Source organism: Helianthus annuus, chromosome 15, assembly GCF_002127325.2.
Source record: "Helianthus annuus cultivar XRQ/B chromosome 15, HanXRQr2.0-SUNRISE, whole genome shotgun sequence".
NCBI classification, from domain to species: Eukaryota; Viridiplantae; Streptophyta; class Magnoliopsida; order Asterales; family Asteraceae; genus Helianthus; species Helianthus annuus.
This window is the reverse complement of record NC_035447.2, coordinates 124,287,530-124,303,280: the sequence shown is the minus strand read 5'-3', so window position 1 is coordinate 124,303,280 and position 15,751 is coordinate 124,287,530. Positions and strand designations below refer to the sequence as shown.

At 38.6% G+C, this 15,751-nt stretch overlaps 1 protein-coding gene across 1 annotated transcript; it reads left to right on the top strand.

Annotated features, from left to right (window-relative positions):
- The first annotated feature begins 15,023 nt into the window (after nucleotides 1-15,023).
- On the top strand, nucleotides 15,024-15,599 carry LOC110914160 (rRNA-processing protein EFG1-like). The gene has a single exon (XM_022158972.1). It carries the CDS (start codon nucleotides 15,024-15,026, stop codon nucleotides 15,597-15,599), a length of 576 nt encoding a protein of 191 aa, XP_022014664.1.
- Nucleotides 15,600-15,751: the final 152 nt, after the last annotated feature.

The following is a 15,751-nucleotide window of genomic DNA, read 5'->3' as shown; positions in this document are numbered from 1 at the left end:
ACCTTTGAGGTATCTGAATATCCTTTTTACAGCAATAAGGTTTGACTTTCTAGGGGATGATTGGGATCTTGCACAGACACATGTTGCAAACATGATATCTGGTCCAGATGCAGTTAGGTACAATAAAGACCCAATCATGCTTCTATATAAGGTCTGATCAACCAAATCATCCTTTTCTTCAGACATGACCAATTTGTTGGTTGCAATAGGTGTACTACATGGCTTACAATCATCCATATCAAATTTCTTTAAAAGTTCTTTTGCATATTTGCCTTGATGGATGAAAGTGCCATTTTGCAGCTGCTTTACTTGGAGACCAAGAAAGCACTGGAGTTCACCCATTGCACTCATTTCAAACTCAGCTATCATGAGTTGTCTGAACTCTTCACACATTTTATTACATGTGCTTCCAAAAATGATGTCATCCACATAAATCTGGACAATCATCAAATCCTTTCCTCTCCATTTTAAAAACAGTGTTTTATCAATCCTGCCTCTGGTGAAACCAATGGAAAGTAAAAAGGTGGAAAGAGTTTCATACCAGGCTCTGGGTGCTTGTTTCAAGCCATACAAAGCTTTGTTTAGCTTGTAGACATGATCTGGATAAAATGGATCCTCAAAACCTGGAGGTTGACAGACATATACCTCTTCTTGAATCTTAGCATAGAGGAATGCACATTTTATATCCATTTGGTACACCTTGATATTGTGGTTGACAGCAAAGGCCAGAAAGAGTCTGATTGCTTCAAGTCTTGCAACAGGAGCAAATGTTTCATCATAATCAATTCCCTCTTCTTGTCTGTAGCCTTGAACCACAAGCCTGGCTTTATTCTTGACAACAATGCCCCTTTCATCAGTTTTGTTTTTGAAGACCCACTTTGTGCCAATAGGACTTACATTCTCTGGTAGTGGTACAAGCTCCCATACTTGTTGTCTTCTAAACTGTTGGAGCTCTTCTTGCATGGCCTCTACCCAGCTGTTGTCTTTTAGTGCCTCTTGGTACTTGACTGGCTGATGGAGTGATAGAAAGCCAGCAAAAAGACAAATGTTTCGGGACTGCTTTCTTGTAAGCACCCCTTCATTGATGTTGCCAATGATTTGATCTGGTGGATGAGATTTCAAGAAGATTAGCTCTCCTTGGTAGGGAATGACGACATTTTGTGGTGAAGGCTGCAGATGTGTATCATCTGAGCTAACCACTGCTGGTGACTTTGATGACCCAGCAGTGGCTTCAAAAGGTGGAGGCATTGGAGGTAAAGGTGTGAACACCTGCTGACTTTGATCCACTGTTTGAGGACTTTTTTCAGCAGTGTTTGATGAGGTGGAAGCAGTGGTTAAGGGGCTACTTTGTTCAACAACTGTTAAGGTAGCAGTGGTTGAGCTTTGACAACTGTTTTGAAAAACTGATGCTCCCCCTTTTGAAGCAGACTTTTGAGGAATGATGATTTCATATCCATAGTCTGGTGATGAATCCTCTGATGGACCTGTAGTGTTAGTCTTGACAGCAGTATTTTCAAAAGTGAATTTTTCAAGATCGAACAATTCTGCAGGATTTGCAGGGATTTTCAGTGATGAAAGTTCATTGAACTTTACATTCAAGGTCTCTTCCACTGCTTTGGTCCGTGTATTAAACACTTTGTAGGCCTTAGCAGTGGATGAGTATCCCTGGTGATATCCTATATCGATTTTGGCTGCAAACTTTGAGATAGAATCTTTTAAGTTCAAAATGAAGCATGGGCAACCAAAAACTTTGAAATATGAGATTAATGGCTTTATTTTATACAGAATTTCATAAGCTGTCTTTTTGTGCCTGGAGTTGATTAAAACTGTGTTTTGGACATAGCAAGCAATGTTTACTTCCACTGCCCAAAAAGTTAATGGCAAACCTGAATCTGCAAGCATGGTTCTGGCAGCCTCAATCAGTGTTCTGTTCTTTCTTTCAACAACCCCATTTTGCTCTGGTGTTCTAGGAATGCTGTACTGCCTTACAATCCCTTTCTTCACACAGAAGGCATCCAACTCCTTATTTTTGAATTCTGTGCCATTGTCACTCCTGAAGACTTTTACTGGAAGGTCAAATTTCTTTTCAACCTGTATCACAAAGTCTTGCAAAATACCTGCAGTCTCATCTTTGGAGTGTAAAAAGAAGATCCATGTAAACCTAGAGAAGTCATCAACAATAACCAAACAGTATCTTTTCTTTTTGAGACTCATGACTTGCATTGGGCCAAACAAATCCATGTGCAGCATTTGCAAACACTGGGTTGTTTTGGACTCTTCAATGGACTTAAAAGAGCTCTTGTGCTGTTTTCCTTTTAAACAGGAAACACAGTGTTCAGGACATGAAAACATTTTTTGTGGTAAGCCTCTTACTCAGCCATTTTTTGAAATTTCATTTATTGTTTTGAGATTTGTGTGTCCCAGTCTTTTGTGCCATAACTCTGTCTCTTTGTTAGAGGCAGCTGAGAACAGACAGGCATCAGCTCTGGGACACTCTCTTGACATGTCAACAACATAGACATTGCCACTTCTTTGAGCAACAAGTTTTGTTGAGCCTTTCTTGATTATTGCTTCAATCTTACTAACCATTTCTGGTCCGACAATCCTACAACAATCCTTTGTAAAGAATGATCCAAACCCTTTATCACTCATTTGAGACACACTCGGGAGGTTGAATTTCAGATTATCAATAAGATTCACATTTTCAAATTTTACATTTCCAGACTTTACAGTACCAGACCCCAGAACTTTTCCCTTACTATTATTACCAAAGGATATATCACCCCCTCCATGAATTTTGAAATCTTGAAGAAGGGCTTTACATCCTGTCATGTGCCTGGAGCCTCCACTATCTACATACCAAAGACTATCTAAGCATGTAGAAGCTCCCTGCACATGAAGTAAAGGATTAGTTCAAAAAGGTTTCCAAAGCCAGCAGGGCTTTGGATGGGGTCTCAACAGTGTCTGGGATGGAGGCAGATGCATGGACGGTGGTTAGCTCAGGGGTTTGTACATTTTTGGGAATGTATTTCTCTAACCACTGTTGGGGGTCTTGACCTATCATCTGTTGATAAGCAAAAGGATGCCTGTTCACTTTTGGTTTAGAGGGCGTTTTGTAAGTCTCATAAATGTGTGGAATCCTTTGGTATGATGCTTTTTCCTTGCCTTTTCTGAATTGATTGGCTGGAGGTGCATCTGTCACCTGTACATCCCTTTGAACAGATGTTTGGTTCAGCTGTTTTGTGACAGCAGTTTGGACAGGGATGAACAGTGGTTGTTTCTTGGTGAACTTAACAGATGATGCTGATGAACTTAAGGATGTTTTTGCAGTGTACTCTTTCTTCTTTTCATCAAAGTTTTTGAGATACACACATTCCTTAGTTTTGTGGTTATTTTTACCACAGATGGTGCAGCTTGCAGCAGGTGAAATATTGCTTGTTTTGTTTATATCATATGCTTTTAGATGAAAACAATCTTTTGTTAGATGATTCTTCTTTTCACAGAATTCACAAAACAAGTTTTTGATCTTTTCTCTTTTCTTTCTTTTCTCAGATTCCTTTGCAACAGAGTTTTGAACCTCTGTTGGGATATCTTTGATAGGAATGACTCTTGCTTTTGGAGCTTTTACACCATCAGTGGTTGTGAAATCCATTGGTTTGAAATTTTCAAGGATATCACACTCATCAGACCATGTGGGTTTAAATTGGTATTTCTCAATTTCCTCAAAAGTTGAGGATCCCACAGATCTTTCCAGAGTAATTTTGTTACCAAGTTTGTCGGTTATTTTAACCTCTTGGCCATTTTTGTTGGTTGGTATGATTTCAGAAGAAACAGCTTGCATTGCAGCAGTGCTTGCAATGTCATCATATTTTCTATGACCTATACCAAACTTAACATTGCTTTTAAGCTGTTTCTCAAGCATAACCTCATACCCTTTGCAAGACTCCACCCACCTTTCACAGGTGATCTGGGTAGACTCTAACTCCTTTTTGCAAACTTGGTATTTTTCTACCATAGTTTGGAGTTGAGTTTTGGTTATGCTTTGTTCTTCTTTCAAACTGCTGATCTCTTTATCTTTTTCAGCCAATTTGTTTCTAAGTTCTTTCAATGACTTTTCAAATTTGACCTCATCAGACAAGATTTCATCTCTAAGGTTTTCATTCACCTCTTTAATGTTAGCAAATGCAATAATACAGTTGTCTGAACACAGTTTTTCAAGAACTTGAGGTGATACCTTAGCAGCAGCCATCATGGCACAATCACATTGATGATTATCTTCTTCATCGGCTCTCTCTTCTTCATCACCAGCTTTCTTCGGCTCTTCTTTCTCTTTGTCTTCTTTGGACCAAGGGTCGGTCAGTGGTTCAATCAGGGTTTCTGAATTTTCTTCCAGCAGTAGTTCACCAGCAACTGCAGTAACCACTGCTTCAGCAACTTCATCCACTGTTTCAGCACTTAGCTGTTCACCTTCAGCTTCATCCCCTTCTGGTATTGACTCTGATGCCATCAAACAGAATTCATCATTAAAAGCATCATTAGAAGCATATAGAGCAAAATTTTCATCACCAAGCTCTTCAGGCATGCTACTCCAATCAACAAAGCCTTGTGTGAAAAAGCTTTGTTGATCTGGTTGTGTCACAGTTGGAGCAGCTGTTTGAGGTGCAGCAGGTTGCACTTGTGCCTGAGGGACAGGGGCTTGAACATACTGAATTTGTGGAACAGTGGTTTGAACATAATGCACTGGCACAGGGGTTGCAGCATAATGAGCAGTGTTAACATGTGCTGCAGGGGCATATTGGTTATAGTGCACAGTGTTTTGTTGTTGTGGTCTAGGATTTGTGCTAGGGTGAGTTATTATGGGACCAGTAGTTTGTTTGACTCCTACATTCTCTAGCAAAGTGACCTAGCCTACTACACTTGTAACACTTGATTTTCGATTTATCCAACCCCATCCTTAAATTTCCATGAAGCCCTGGAAATTTTCTCCCTGTTCTTTTGTAGAACTTGCTTGTTCTTACACTAAGCAAGGCCAACTGATGCAAGATGTCCATCTCCTCTAAGTCAGTGGGATCAAAATGTTGCAAATCATTCAGCTCAAATCACAAATTATCTGACATCTGGTTTTCAGTATTTGCTGTGAAAGCATAATTTGTAGAGTGAGAATCAGAGTTGACGAAGTTACCCCCAGCTGTTATGTCAATAAAATGATCATAACTCTGATCCTTACTACTACTGCCAGATTCTTCCTGACCAAACAGAGCTGTGCTGCCGAATGAATAGTCATCAGCAACTTTACCAGACTCTTGCAACCTCCTTTTTTGGTTCAACTCCCTTTCAAAGGTCAGGAGTCTACCATGGAGTTGGGTCAGGGTCAGATCTTTGAATTCAGCTGAATTCCTGGTGACAAAAACAATTGTGTCCCATTTTTCTAGCAATGATCTAAGGAACCTGCTATTTTGGGTTGCATTTGGAAATGTAACCTTAACAAGCCTTAGCTCACTGATGAGACAACTGAAACGTTCAAATTGTTGGGTTATTGATTCCCCTTTGATGTGACAAAACGTTTCATACTGCTGATTCAGAATTTCCCTATTGTTTTCGATAACCTCCTCTGTTCCTCCGAACTGTTCCTTCAATGCTTCCCACAATTCTTTTGCACTGTCACAATGTAACAGTCCAGCATAGATTTCGTTGGGGAGTGCAGAGGCTATGATGCTAAACGCTTTGGCATCCAGTTCAAACTTCTGAAAATCCAATTTGGTGTAATTTTCAGTTGGTTTAGGAACGGATTTTTTGGCATCCTCTGCGCTTGGCACCATAGGAACATGAGGACCGAAAATGACAGACCTCCAACATCCAGTGTTTTGTTGAGCGAGGATGTGACGCATCCTTCGCTCCCAGATGTTGTACTCATTTCTTTTCAGCATAGGTGGTTTAAACAAAGAGCCAATGTTATTTTTATCATCTTGTGATTGCGACATCTTTCCGGTTGTTTTACAGGTACTGATTAATCAACTTTATCGGTGATTAAACATTACTCTGTTTTTCAACACAACGAACAAACGATCAGTATCAACAATTTCGAGCTGAACTATTTACGTCAAAATGATTGTTAGATCAAGTTTGACTGTCCTCGCTCTTATACCAATTGTTAGGATCTGAGTTTGGATTAATTGTGATTTGTGTTTGAATTTAGATGAACAAATGAAAGAGTAGTGCAGCGGAATTTAATGGAACCAAACTTTTCACAATCAAACAGAAGAAATGCTATCAATCATACATTTTTTAACATTGAATCAAATGATTAAATTTATTTTTAAACTCTGATTACAATGTGTGTATGATATGCAAACTCCCCCTCAGCCTGAGCTCAGTGTTTGTTCGTGCAGAAAGAAGATGGTGAATGAGCTGAACAGAACAGTACAGAGTACTGTTCTCTTTATAGGCACTTGCAAACCAGTGAGCATCAAAGCTGACGTCACCATGAAAGTGACATCTAACCTCCTAACAAACTCTAACCTCTGATCAATACAAACACTGCTATGCTAACTACTGATATTACATTTCAATGCATAAACTAAACATAAACTGCTGCTGCATCCTTCCACTGCTGTGAACCCAACAGAGTGCTTGAACCAAGGCAGTAGATTGAGCAGTAGAGCTTTAGTTCTTCTATCAGACTTTGTCTTGGTCAGCAGTTGTAGGTCAGCAGATTGCATGATCAGCAGATAGGAGGTCAGCAGATGTTGAAACCACTTTCAAGGGGAGATACTCGCAACCAAACATCTGCATATTCTGAATTTACTGCTGTGATCCAGTTTTGACTTTTATTATCTGTTCCTTTGGTAGGGTTCAATCCCAACACGTTACAACCTGTAAGTCCTTTTGATTCATAGGCATGCTAAAATATTTGATAGAACGAAACTTGATTTTTATACAAGCTTATTGTCGCACAATCACACATATGCATTGAGTGTTTTAGCATAATGTGCTAATATTACTTTTCACCGAGAGTTTTTGTGAGGGGTGTGTCTTGTGGTATGATAAAAGGTTAGTAGAGGGATGATACATTTTAGCTTGGTTTGCATCATGATCGCTTGTAGTTTGAAATAGTTTTGAATGAGTTGCTTGGGGAAAGCAACGGTTAAGTGTGGGGATGTGACGGGTAGTCCGTAGGACAACCCTTAAATGGTATAATTGATAATAAAATCCTACATTTAATCGGGTAGTTGTCTAGAATTAGATAACTACGGTTGTTTGTGTTTCAGGTACAAACGGGAGCTTAAAATGGAAGGAACACGGAGAATAAATGAAAAAATCAATTTCTGGAATTGAAGAATTAAGAGGATAGCATGATAGAGGACGAAATTACGAGAACGTAGACGAAAACGGTGAAGAAAATGGAATTGAAACGAAAAAGTTATGCTGAAAACAAGTTTTCATGTTGAAGCCTGCCGTAGGCTACGGCAAGGGCCGTAGCTTACGGCGCTGACTGGCACTTTTTGTCAGCGTATGACAGTTTAAAGCCACCGTTAGCCATTCCAAGCCACCGTAAGCTACGGTGGCCACCATAGCTTACGGTGCTGACCTGCGTAAATGTGTAACTTCCACCTTTTAATGTGGATTTATAGTGTCTTTTCACACTGAATCATTCCCATTCGGTTACACATCATTTTGGAGACGATTTTGCTTGTTCTTGGGAGCTTGAAGACATCTCGAATCATAGTTTTTATGTTTTTGATTGTGATGACATTAAGACGTTTGTTATGATGATTGTCCAAGCCATGAGTGGCTAAACTTATCGTGGTCATCTTTAGTTGAAGGTTTGTTTGAGACGGTTGTGCTTTGATTTCGTATTTCTAGAATGGTAAACTTTATCTATGTTTTGTTTATTATGGTGTGTGATTATTTGCTTGTAAATTGTTGATTCTTTTGTTATTCTAGTTTGAAACCATACGTTCTTGGTACCGTTGGCAATCGAGATATCATGGATAGAATTAGGATTGAGTAAGGGTTAATTGGTCATCCGGTAACAACCTCACGTTCTAGGAATCTGAGCACTTCGTTCCCTTTTATCACAACAAGTAATTACACATGAACTATGTCTATGTAGTTCTTTCTAGTGGATGATAGCACAAACGTTGAAGCAAACCGGAAACTAAAGATGGTCATTTGTCTCTAAATTGTTTACAAACCAACACTTTCATTTTGCAATTAGAATAGTAATCTTAGTTTTAAAAATCAAATCAATCAAACCAACTCTTGAATTTTATTTTCATTGCATTTAGTTTAATTTTAGTTAACCTAGACAAACCTTTAAATAACACACATTCCACAAACTCCCTGTGTTCGATACCCACATGCCACTAACTATTTAGTAGTAATTGGATTAAATTTGCGTGTACTACGACAGCACGTCAAAAACCTGCTTTGAATTACTTCATCGCTATAAACCAAATCTGAAATTCTTAGAACCTTTTGGATCACCTTGCACTTTTATTAATCCAGATGGTAAATTTGGTGCAAAAGTTAACGAAGGTTTTTTTTGTAGGTTATGCAAGTCTAGTGAAGAGAGTATTTGTTCCATGCTTGGGGAAGATTATTCAGGTTCAGCATGTTGATTGTCAGAAGTTTACTACTCCGAAACAACTTCCTGGAAGCAGATTGTTGTTTGACTACGAAAAACTCTGGGAGTCATTCCAATTGACGACTTAGCCAAGTGAGTAGGAACTAGCATTATTATACAAACATCAGCAATCTATGTCACAAGAACAAGTGCCAAGACCGTTGGTAGTTTCTCAGCCCACCGTGGGTACTAATGATCACGAGGCCGGTCCAAGTGGAACTGCACACGAAACTCCAAAAGAACCAGCTCCAATATTTGATCATTCTGATGACTCAGAATCAGAACCCGATCCGATTTTTGACGAGGAACCAAATATTGCAACTTCAGAAGCTGTGGATCACACGAGTGATCAGGATATCACAAACTTGCAATCGGAAGTGAGCGTGCCAGGCGCAGTCATGCCGAGAACTTTGTCGTATCATCCTTCAGAATAAATCATTGGAGATCTTCACAGTGGCGTGAAAACGCGTGATCAAATCAACAAAGCCCTTACATGTTTTTATTCTTCTGTAGCTCCTTTACAGGAAGAATTTTCATTGAAATGTTTTATCTCGCAGGTTGAGCCGAGAACATACAAAGAGGCATTGACCAAGGAAAGCTGGGTAAATGCAATCCAGGAGGAGCTACTGCAGTTTGAGAAACTTGGAGTGAGGAGATTGGTGGATCTCCCAGAAGTCAAAAGCTGATCAAGACCAAGTGGGTCTTTAAGTGTAAACGGGATGATAGAGTGGTCATTGTGAGAAACAAAGCACGTTTGGTAGTCCAAGGTTTTAGTCAGCAACAAGGCATCGACTTTACAGAAGTATATGCACCCGTTGCTCGACTCGAGGCAATTAGAATCTTCCTGGCATTCGCGTCTTGGAAAGGATTCAAGGTTTACCAATTAGATGTCAAGTCTACATTCCTTTACGGAAAAATCAAAGAAGAAGTGTACGTCAGACAACCACCAGGGTTTACCGATCCAATGCACAAAAACAAGGTCTATCTTCTCAACAAAGCGCTTTACGGACTACACCAGGCCCCGAGAGCCTGGTACGAGACGCTTTCCCTACATCTGTTGGCCAACGGGTTCATCAGAGGGATGGTTGATAGCACTTTGTTTACAAAAGAGGTTGCAGGACATCTACTCATCGTGCAGATTTACGTTGACGACATAATCTTCGGATCGACGAATGATGAATTGTGCAAAGAGTTCAAGAAGGTTATGAAGAAAAAGTTTGAAATGAGTTCGATGGGGGAGATGAAGTTCTTCCTAGGGCTACAAGTTGAGCAAATGCCCGAAGGAATCTTCATACACCAGACGAAATACGTAAATGATGTACTGGACAAATTCAACCAGTCTGAATCAACTCCAACATCAACCCCCTGGCTCAAAATCAGGGGATTTGTCTGGACGAAAGCGGAGAGAAAGTGGATGAGACGTACTATCGGTCGATCATTGGATCATTAATGTATCTGACTGCGTCAAGACTGGACATCATGTATCCAACTTGCCTATGTGCCCGATAGCAGTCTAGCCCGAGACAGTCACACATGATGATTGTGAAAAGAATTTTACGGTATCTTAAAGGTTGCCCAAGCACCGGCTTGTGGTATCCTAAATCTGGTGACTTTTCTCTTACAGGTTATGCAGACTCTGACTTCAGGAGCTGTAAATTGAATGCAAAATCCACAACTGCAGGCTTTCAGTTCTTTGGAACTCGACTAGTCACTTGGCAGTGCAAGAAACAGTCCACAGTCACTCTCTCGACGTGTGAGGCAGAATACGTTTCGGCCTCCAGCTGTTGCTCTCAGATCCTTTGGATCCAACAACAAATGAGGGACTTTGGTTTGCAGTTCTTGGACACGCCAATCTATGTGGACAATGAGGCAGCAATAAACATAACTAAAAATCCGGTGTATCACTCTAAAACGAAACATATTGAAATTTGACATCATTTCATCCGTGATTGCTACGAGAAGAAATTGATTCGAATTGAACATATACCCACCGATGATCAGAGAGCTGATTTTTATACAAAACCCTTTGATAGAAGAAGATTTAACTATCTTTTAAAATTAAACGGGTTAAAAATTTTGTTTTCTGGGAGGGTTGTTGAGTGTGAAGCCGAGGAGGACGGCGATCAGAAGTGATCCGCGTCTTGTTGTCAAGTTTCTGTACAGTTTATTTTCTGCTTTTGATAAAACCAAAAAACACAAAAATATGTTTTTGATTTTAGGGGGAGAAAGTTTACAAAAAATACAAAAACATGATAAAATTTCAAAATCCAAAAACTTTGAAAAAGTGAAAAAAGAGTTTGTGTAAAAAGGGGAAATGATAGTACATCAGCTAGTCAGTTGCAGTACGCTAAAGAAATGTATAGTTTAAAAAGTGTTAAGCAGTCTCGCTGATGATATGCCGATAGGTTTTTACACATTTTGTAAGTTTGTTTGGGATATAAACATAAATCACAACTTGCTTATACGTGGGGAACATCTCTCGGATATATAGGTAACCCCTGAAATCCTGTTTGAAAGACTCTATTTCTGACATACTAGGTCTTTGTACGTCATGATATCTGGGGTATTATACCAGGACTTCTGATTTTGCGGAAGCAATAGCCTAGTCCTCGTATAATACTCTGCACTGCTTTATTCATAAAGCCTCCCCTCAGCATAAAAAATGATGAAACATTGAAAAATGCTAATCATGTGCTGTTGAAAAGAAGATCCCCAAAGGGGACCCACCTAAAGTCGAGCCATCATCTCTCTGATTGAACGGAAGTTCTAGCCTGAGCTCTCATGGCCTCGCATTCCCCATTACAGATATCATTAGTGTACACTCACCTGTAAGACTGAATATAGTGGTCTGGATACGAGAGTATATTCTGAGGTGGTACACGCGTATAAGTTAAGCCTTTAAAACACTAATTCGTATCCTAAACAGATTGAAGTTTGTGTGAAAATTTAAATTGGATCAGTATATCGGCAATCACTGTGAATTGTTTAATGCTTAATATGAAATGAAAGCTTAACGGTACTTGTATCTTGTCAACAGCTGATATGATCCCCTAACACGCTCACCAAAAATATGTGTAAACAGTTTATTGTTTATCAAAATCCAAAAAGATTTGATTTTTCATCTTATTTTCGACAACGGACGTTGGGGATCTGATGATCAAAGTCTCATAGTGCTAAACAAAGTTGGAACATGAGGGTTGGATAAGCAAAAGTTTGTGAAAAGGTGTTGGTAATTGCTCGAATAGTTTAAAAGTTCATTAATTTGAACTTAAATCTGTTTCAAAAAGTCAGCAAGTTCATAAATTGGTCATCCAAGGTCATTAACTTGGACTTGGCAGGCTAAACAGTTGACCAGGGTTACTAACTTGGACTTAGTTAACTAGGTGTGATGGTAAATAGGTTAAAAATAATCAAAAAGATAAAAATTTGAAAAATTTTGAAAAATTGAAATTTCATACGAAATGACCATTTCGTACGAAATGGCCATATCGGTTCAAATGCCCATTTCGCATGAAAATGTCACACTGCCTCAACTGTCCATTTTGTACGAAATGGACATGTCTATATAAAGGGACCCATATCGTTTGAAACCATCATCTTCTCCATTCCGCGTCAAATATACCTGTCAGAGCGTTTTTCAAGCGATTTGAAGTTTTTATCAATTTTAAGCCTGATTCTTGTTAATTTGTTGTTCGAAATCTGTTTATAAGTTGGTTGGCTCAACTTATAACATGGGAAAGGTACGATTTGATGTCGATTTGACCTAGATCTGTTGAACTTCGATGAACAAGACCTTTGAATCTAGATTTAGGGTTGAATAATGGACCAAATTGAATGAAAATCATTTCAGTGTGATCGGATTCTGATGTAGATCAGTTCTAGGGTTTCAATTTGATCTAGACATCTCGATTTCATATGAACTTGGTAGAACAGATCTCCGAACTTAGATCTAGAATGATTATGTGATCTAAAATGAACAATAAACACATTAGTGTACTCGGAATTTGTTATAGAATAAACCTAGGGTTTCAATTTCATCATCAAAACAGGTTGAAGACATTTGTAAAATCATGTCTGTTCAAACGAAATGAAAAACAGACTTCAAACGAAATGACAAGTCATTCGTACGAAGTGACACATTGATTAATGTTATCATTTCGCACGAAATGGGCATATCGCTTGAAACACCATTCCGTTTGAAAACCATTTCGTTTGCAAGTCAAACTGTTTGAACCTGACCATTTCGTTTGGAACTGACCAATCCGTTTGAAAATCACATCACTTGAAAATGACCATTTCGCTTGAAAGCCATTTCGTGTGAATGATGTTTTGTGTTGAAAATTGTTCAAAGTGTTTAACTTGTGTTTTGGTTGTATGTTTCAGGCTTCGATTGTCGAATTTGATCCATCACATAACACTTGTTGTGTTTATGATGAAAAGCTTCCAAAGATGGCCGTATTCAAGGATATTCTGGAATTTATGAAGCGTTTACCTATCCAGAAGGCATTGACAAATAAACATAATGTTTTCAAATCTCATATTGAACCTGGAAGAATGCTAAGTATGATGCAGAAAGTAAAGTGATAACTTCGATTGTTAGCTTAAATGGTGAAGATAAAGAGATTGTCATCACAGAGAAACTCGTCTGTGAAGTGTTTGATTTTACGGATGATGAAAATTCACCAACGAAGTTTCCAGAGAGAATGGTTAAAGGATGTATGTTGAGGATGGGATATAATGGTCCGCTGAACAGTGCAAACTATTCAAAAGCATGTTTCTCAAAGCCTTACAAATTTTTCATTCATTCAGTGATTTACGCTCTTTGTCATAGAAAGGGTGGATATGATGTGATGAGAGATTACCAGATGTGCATGGTGACTGCATTAGTGCTGAACAAAAAGTACAATTTTTCGAAAATCATTTTCCATTACATGAAAGAAAACATTACATCAGGCAGTAAAACCTGGATTTATCCGAGATTTGTGCAAATGATGCTTGATCATGCTTATCCGGATCTAGTGAAAGATGAAGATAATGATTTATTGGCGTTATATCACATGGATAATGATACGTTGATCATATTATCCAAGTATCACAAAAATCGGCCATAACCAAAAACAAAGGCAGAATTCTTTGGATTCATTAAAAGTGCAAACTACGAACATCCAGATCCAGTTAATCATCTGAAATGGAGAAATGATGAAGAAATTAAAGAAAAGAGTGCAGCTGATGAACTTGCAAAGTTAGCAGATTTCAAAGAAACCCGAAATGAGTGGTTTTTGAAAGAAGTAAAAGAAAAGAAAAAAAGAGGAGGTAAGAGAACTCCGAAAGTACAAGCAGAAGAAGGTTCATCTTCACAACGGAAAAAGAAACGTCAAAAGAAAGTTGTCGAGACAATGCTAGTCGATGAACCAGAGGAAGATGAAACTGAAGCGGATGCTGAAAGAGATCAAGACCCAGTATCTCCTGAGACTGAACAACTGTTGAAAGATATTGATTATGGTTTGGAAACTGAGAAAGCAGCTGGTGAGGAAGGTGACGATGAAGGAAAGAGTTCATCTGATTCAGAGGTTGATGAAACTGAACGTTGGAAAAAAGTAATTTCTGATAAAGAAAAACAGAAGAAGAGAAAGAGGAGTGGAGATGACGATGATGATTTGTATGTTCTATCACCAGAGCATGTTCAAGAAGTTCAAACACCACCTTCTGAAGGTAGAAAGAAATCAAATGCAAGGAAACGTGTTGTATCTCCAGTAGTACGAAAGTTGAAAATCAAGTTGAAATCGAAACCTGCATCAGAACCTCAATAACCACCGTCTGAACCACAACAACATTCTCCACCACCACATCAATCACCTCCTAAACAACTATCACCACAACAACCACCATCTCCTCACCACATCAATCACCTCCTAAACAACTATCACCACAACAACCACCATCACCTCCACCACAACAACCACCATCATCACCACTACAACAACAACCTGTTATAACTTCACCACACATCTTACAAACACCACCAACCACACAACCACCAGTACAAACTACTCCTGGATCTTCTGGTTTCAAAGATTTTCCACATGTTCCTGAGAACATAGCTCTTGAAGAAATTGGAGATTTTAGTTTTGTAAATGATGAGCTTGTAAAGAAGTTACAACAGAAAGTGGATGAAGTGTTGGTTGAGAAAAAGAAGCTTGAAAAGCGTGTCAAGACTGTTGAAGCTGAAAACTCATCTTTGTTGAAAAGAGTTGAAGCTGATCAAGCTGATATTGATATTCTTAAAGTTCGAATTGTAGAGTTAGAAGAGAAAAAGGCTCGTAGAGATGAGTAGAATGAATATTTCAAGCTAAAGAACAAAGAATTGGAAGCCAACAACGCAAAGAAAGAGCATGAAATGTATATGATGAATAAAGTATTGGAGAATTTGATCGGAAAGCCTGTTGAACAAAGATTTGAAGAAATCGAGCTTGAAGAAGTCAGAGCACGATGTAAGGCTGAGATTGCAGCAGAAATGAAGAACAAGGGTAAAGGTGTTCAAGTTGAAGGTGTTTCTGAAGTAACTAAAAGGTCAATCGTTCCGTCAATTGTTCCTGAATCACCTATTCAAAATCCTTGTCCTATATCTTCGGTTTCTGGTGTATTTGATGATGATGTAGAAATTGATGATGTAGAAAATGATGATGAGGAAGATGATGAAGAAGAAGTTGATGACGAAGAAATTATGAAAGATGATGCAGATGATGTGTTTTCTTCAAATAGTGATCATGATGATGATGACAATGATGATAATGATCAAGGTTCTACAGGCATCAAAGTTACTGAAGCGTCTACTAAAGAAAATGTTGATGATTATCTTCATGATGATGCTAATGAAGAATCTGAGAATGCTGAAAGTGAGGGGGAGCCTGATGATACAAAGAATGTTGATGAAAGTGATGATCATGTTACAAGATTGATCCTTTGTCTTTAACACAACGTAGAGGAAGGAGAAATCATGCATACTTATACTTTGGATAAGATCATCAAGATGACGCACATTGAAGAGATTAATTTCAAGTTTGATTTTGAAGAGGAGCTAAATCAGTTCAACATCAATCAGCAGCCTGAGTATCAGTATAAATA

Excerpts from the sequence above, each read along its gene's own strand:
- LOC110914160 (XM_022158972.1), top strand. The coding sequence starts at position 15,024 with ATGTATATGATGAATAAAGTATTGGAGAATTTGATCGGAAAGCCTGTT.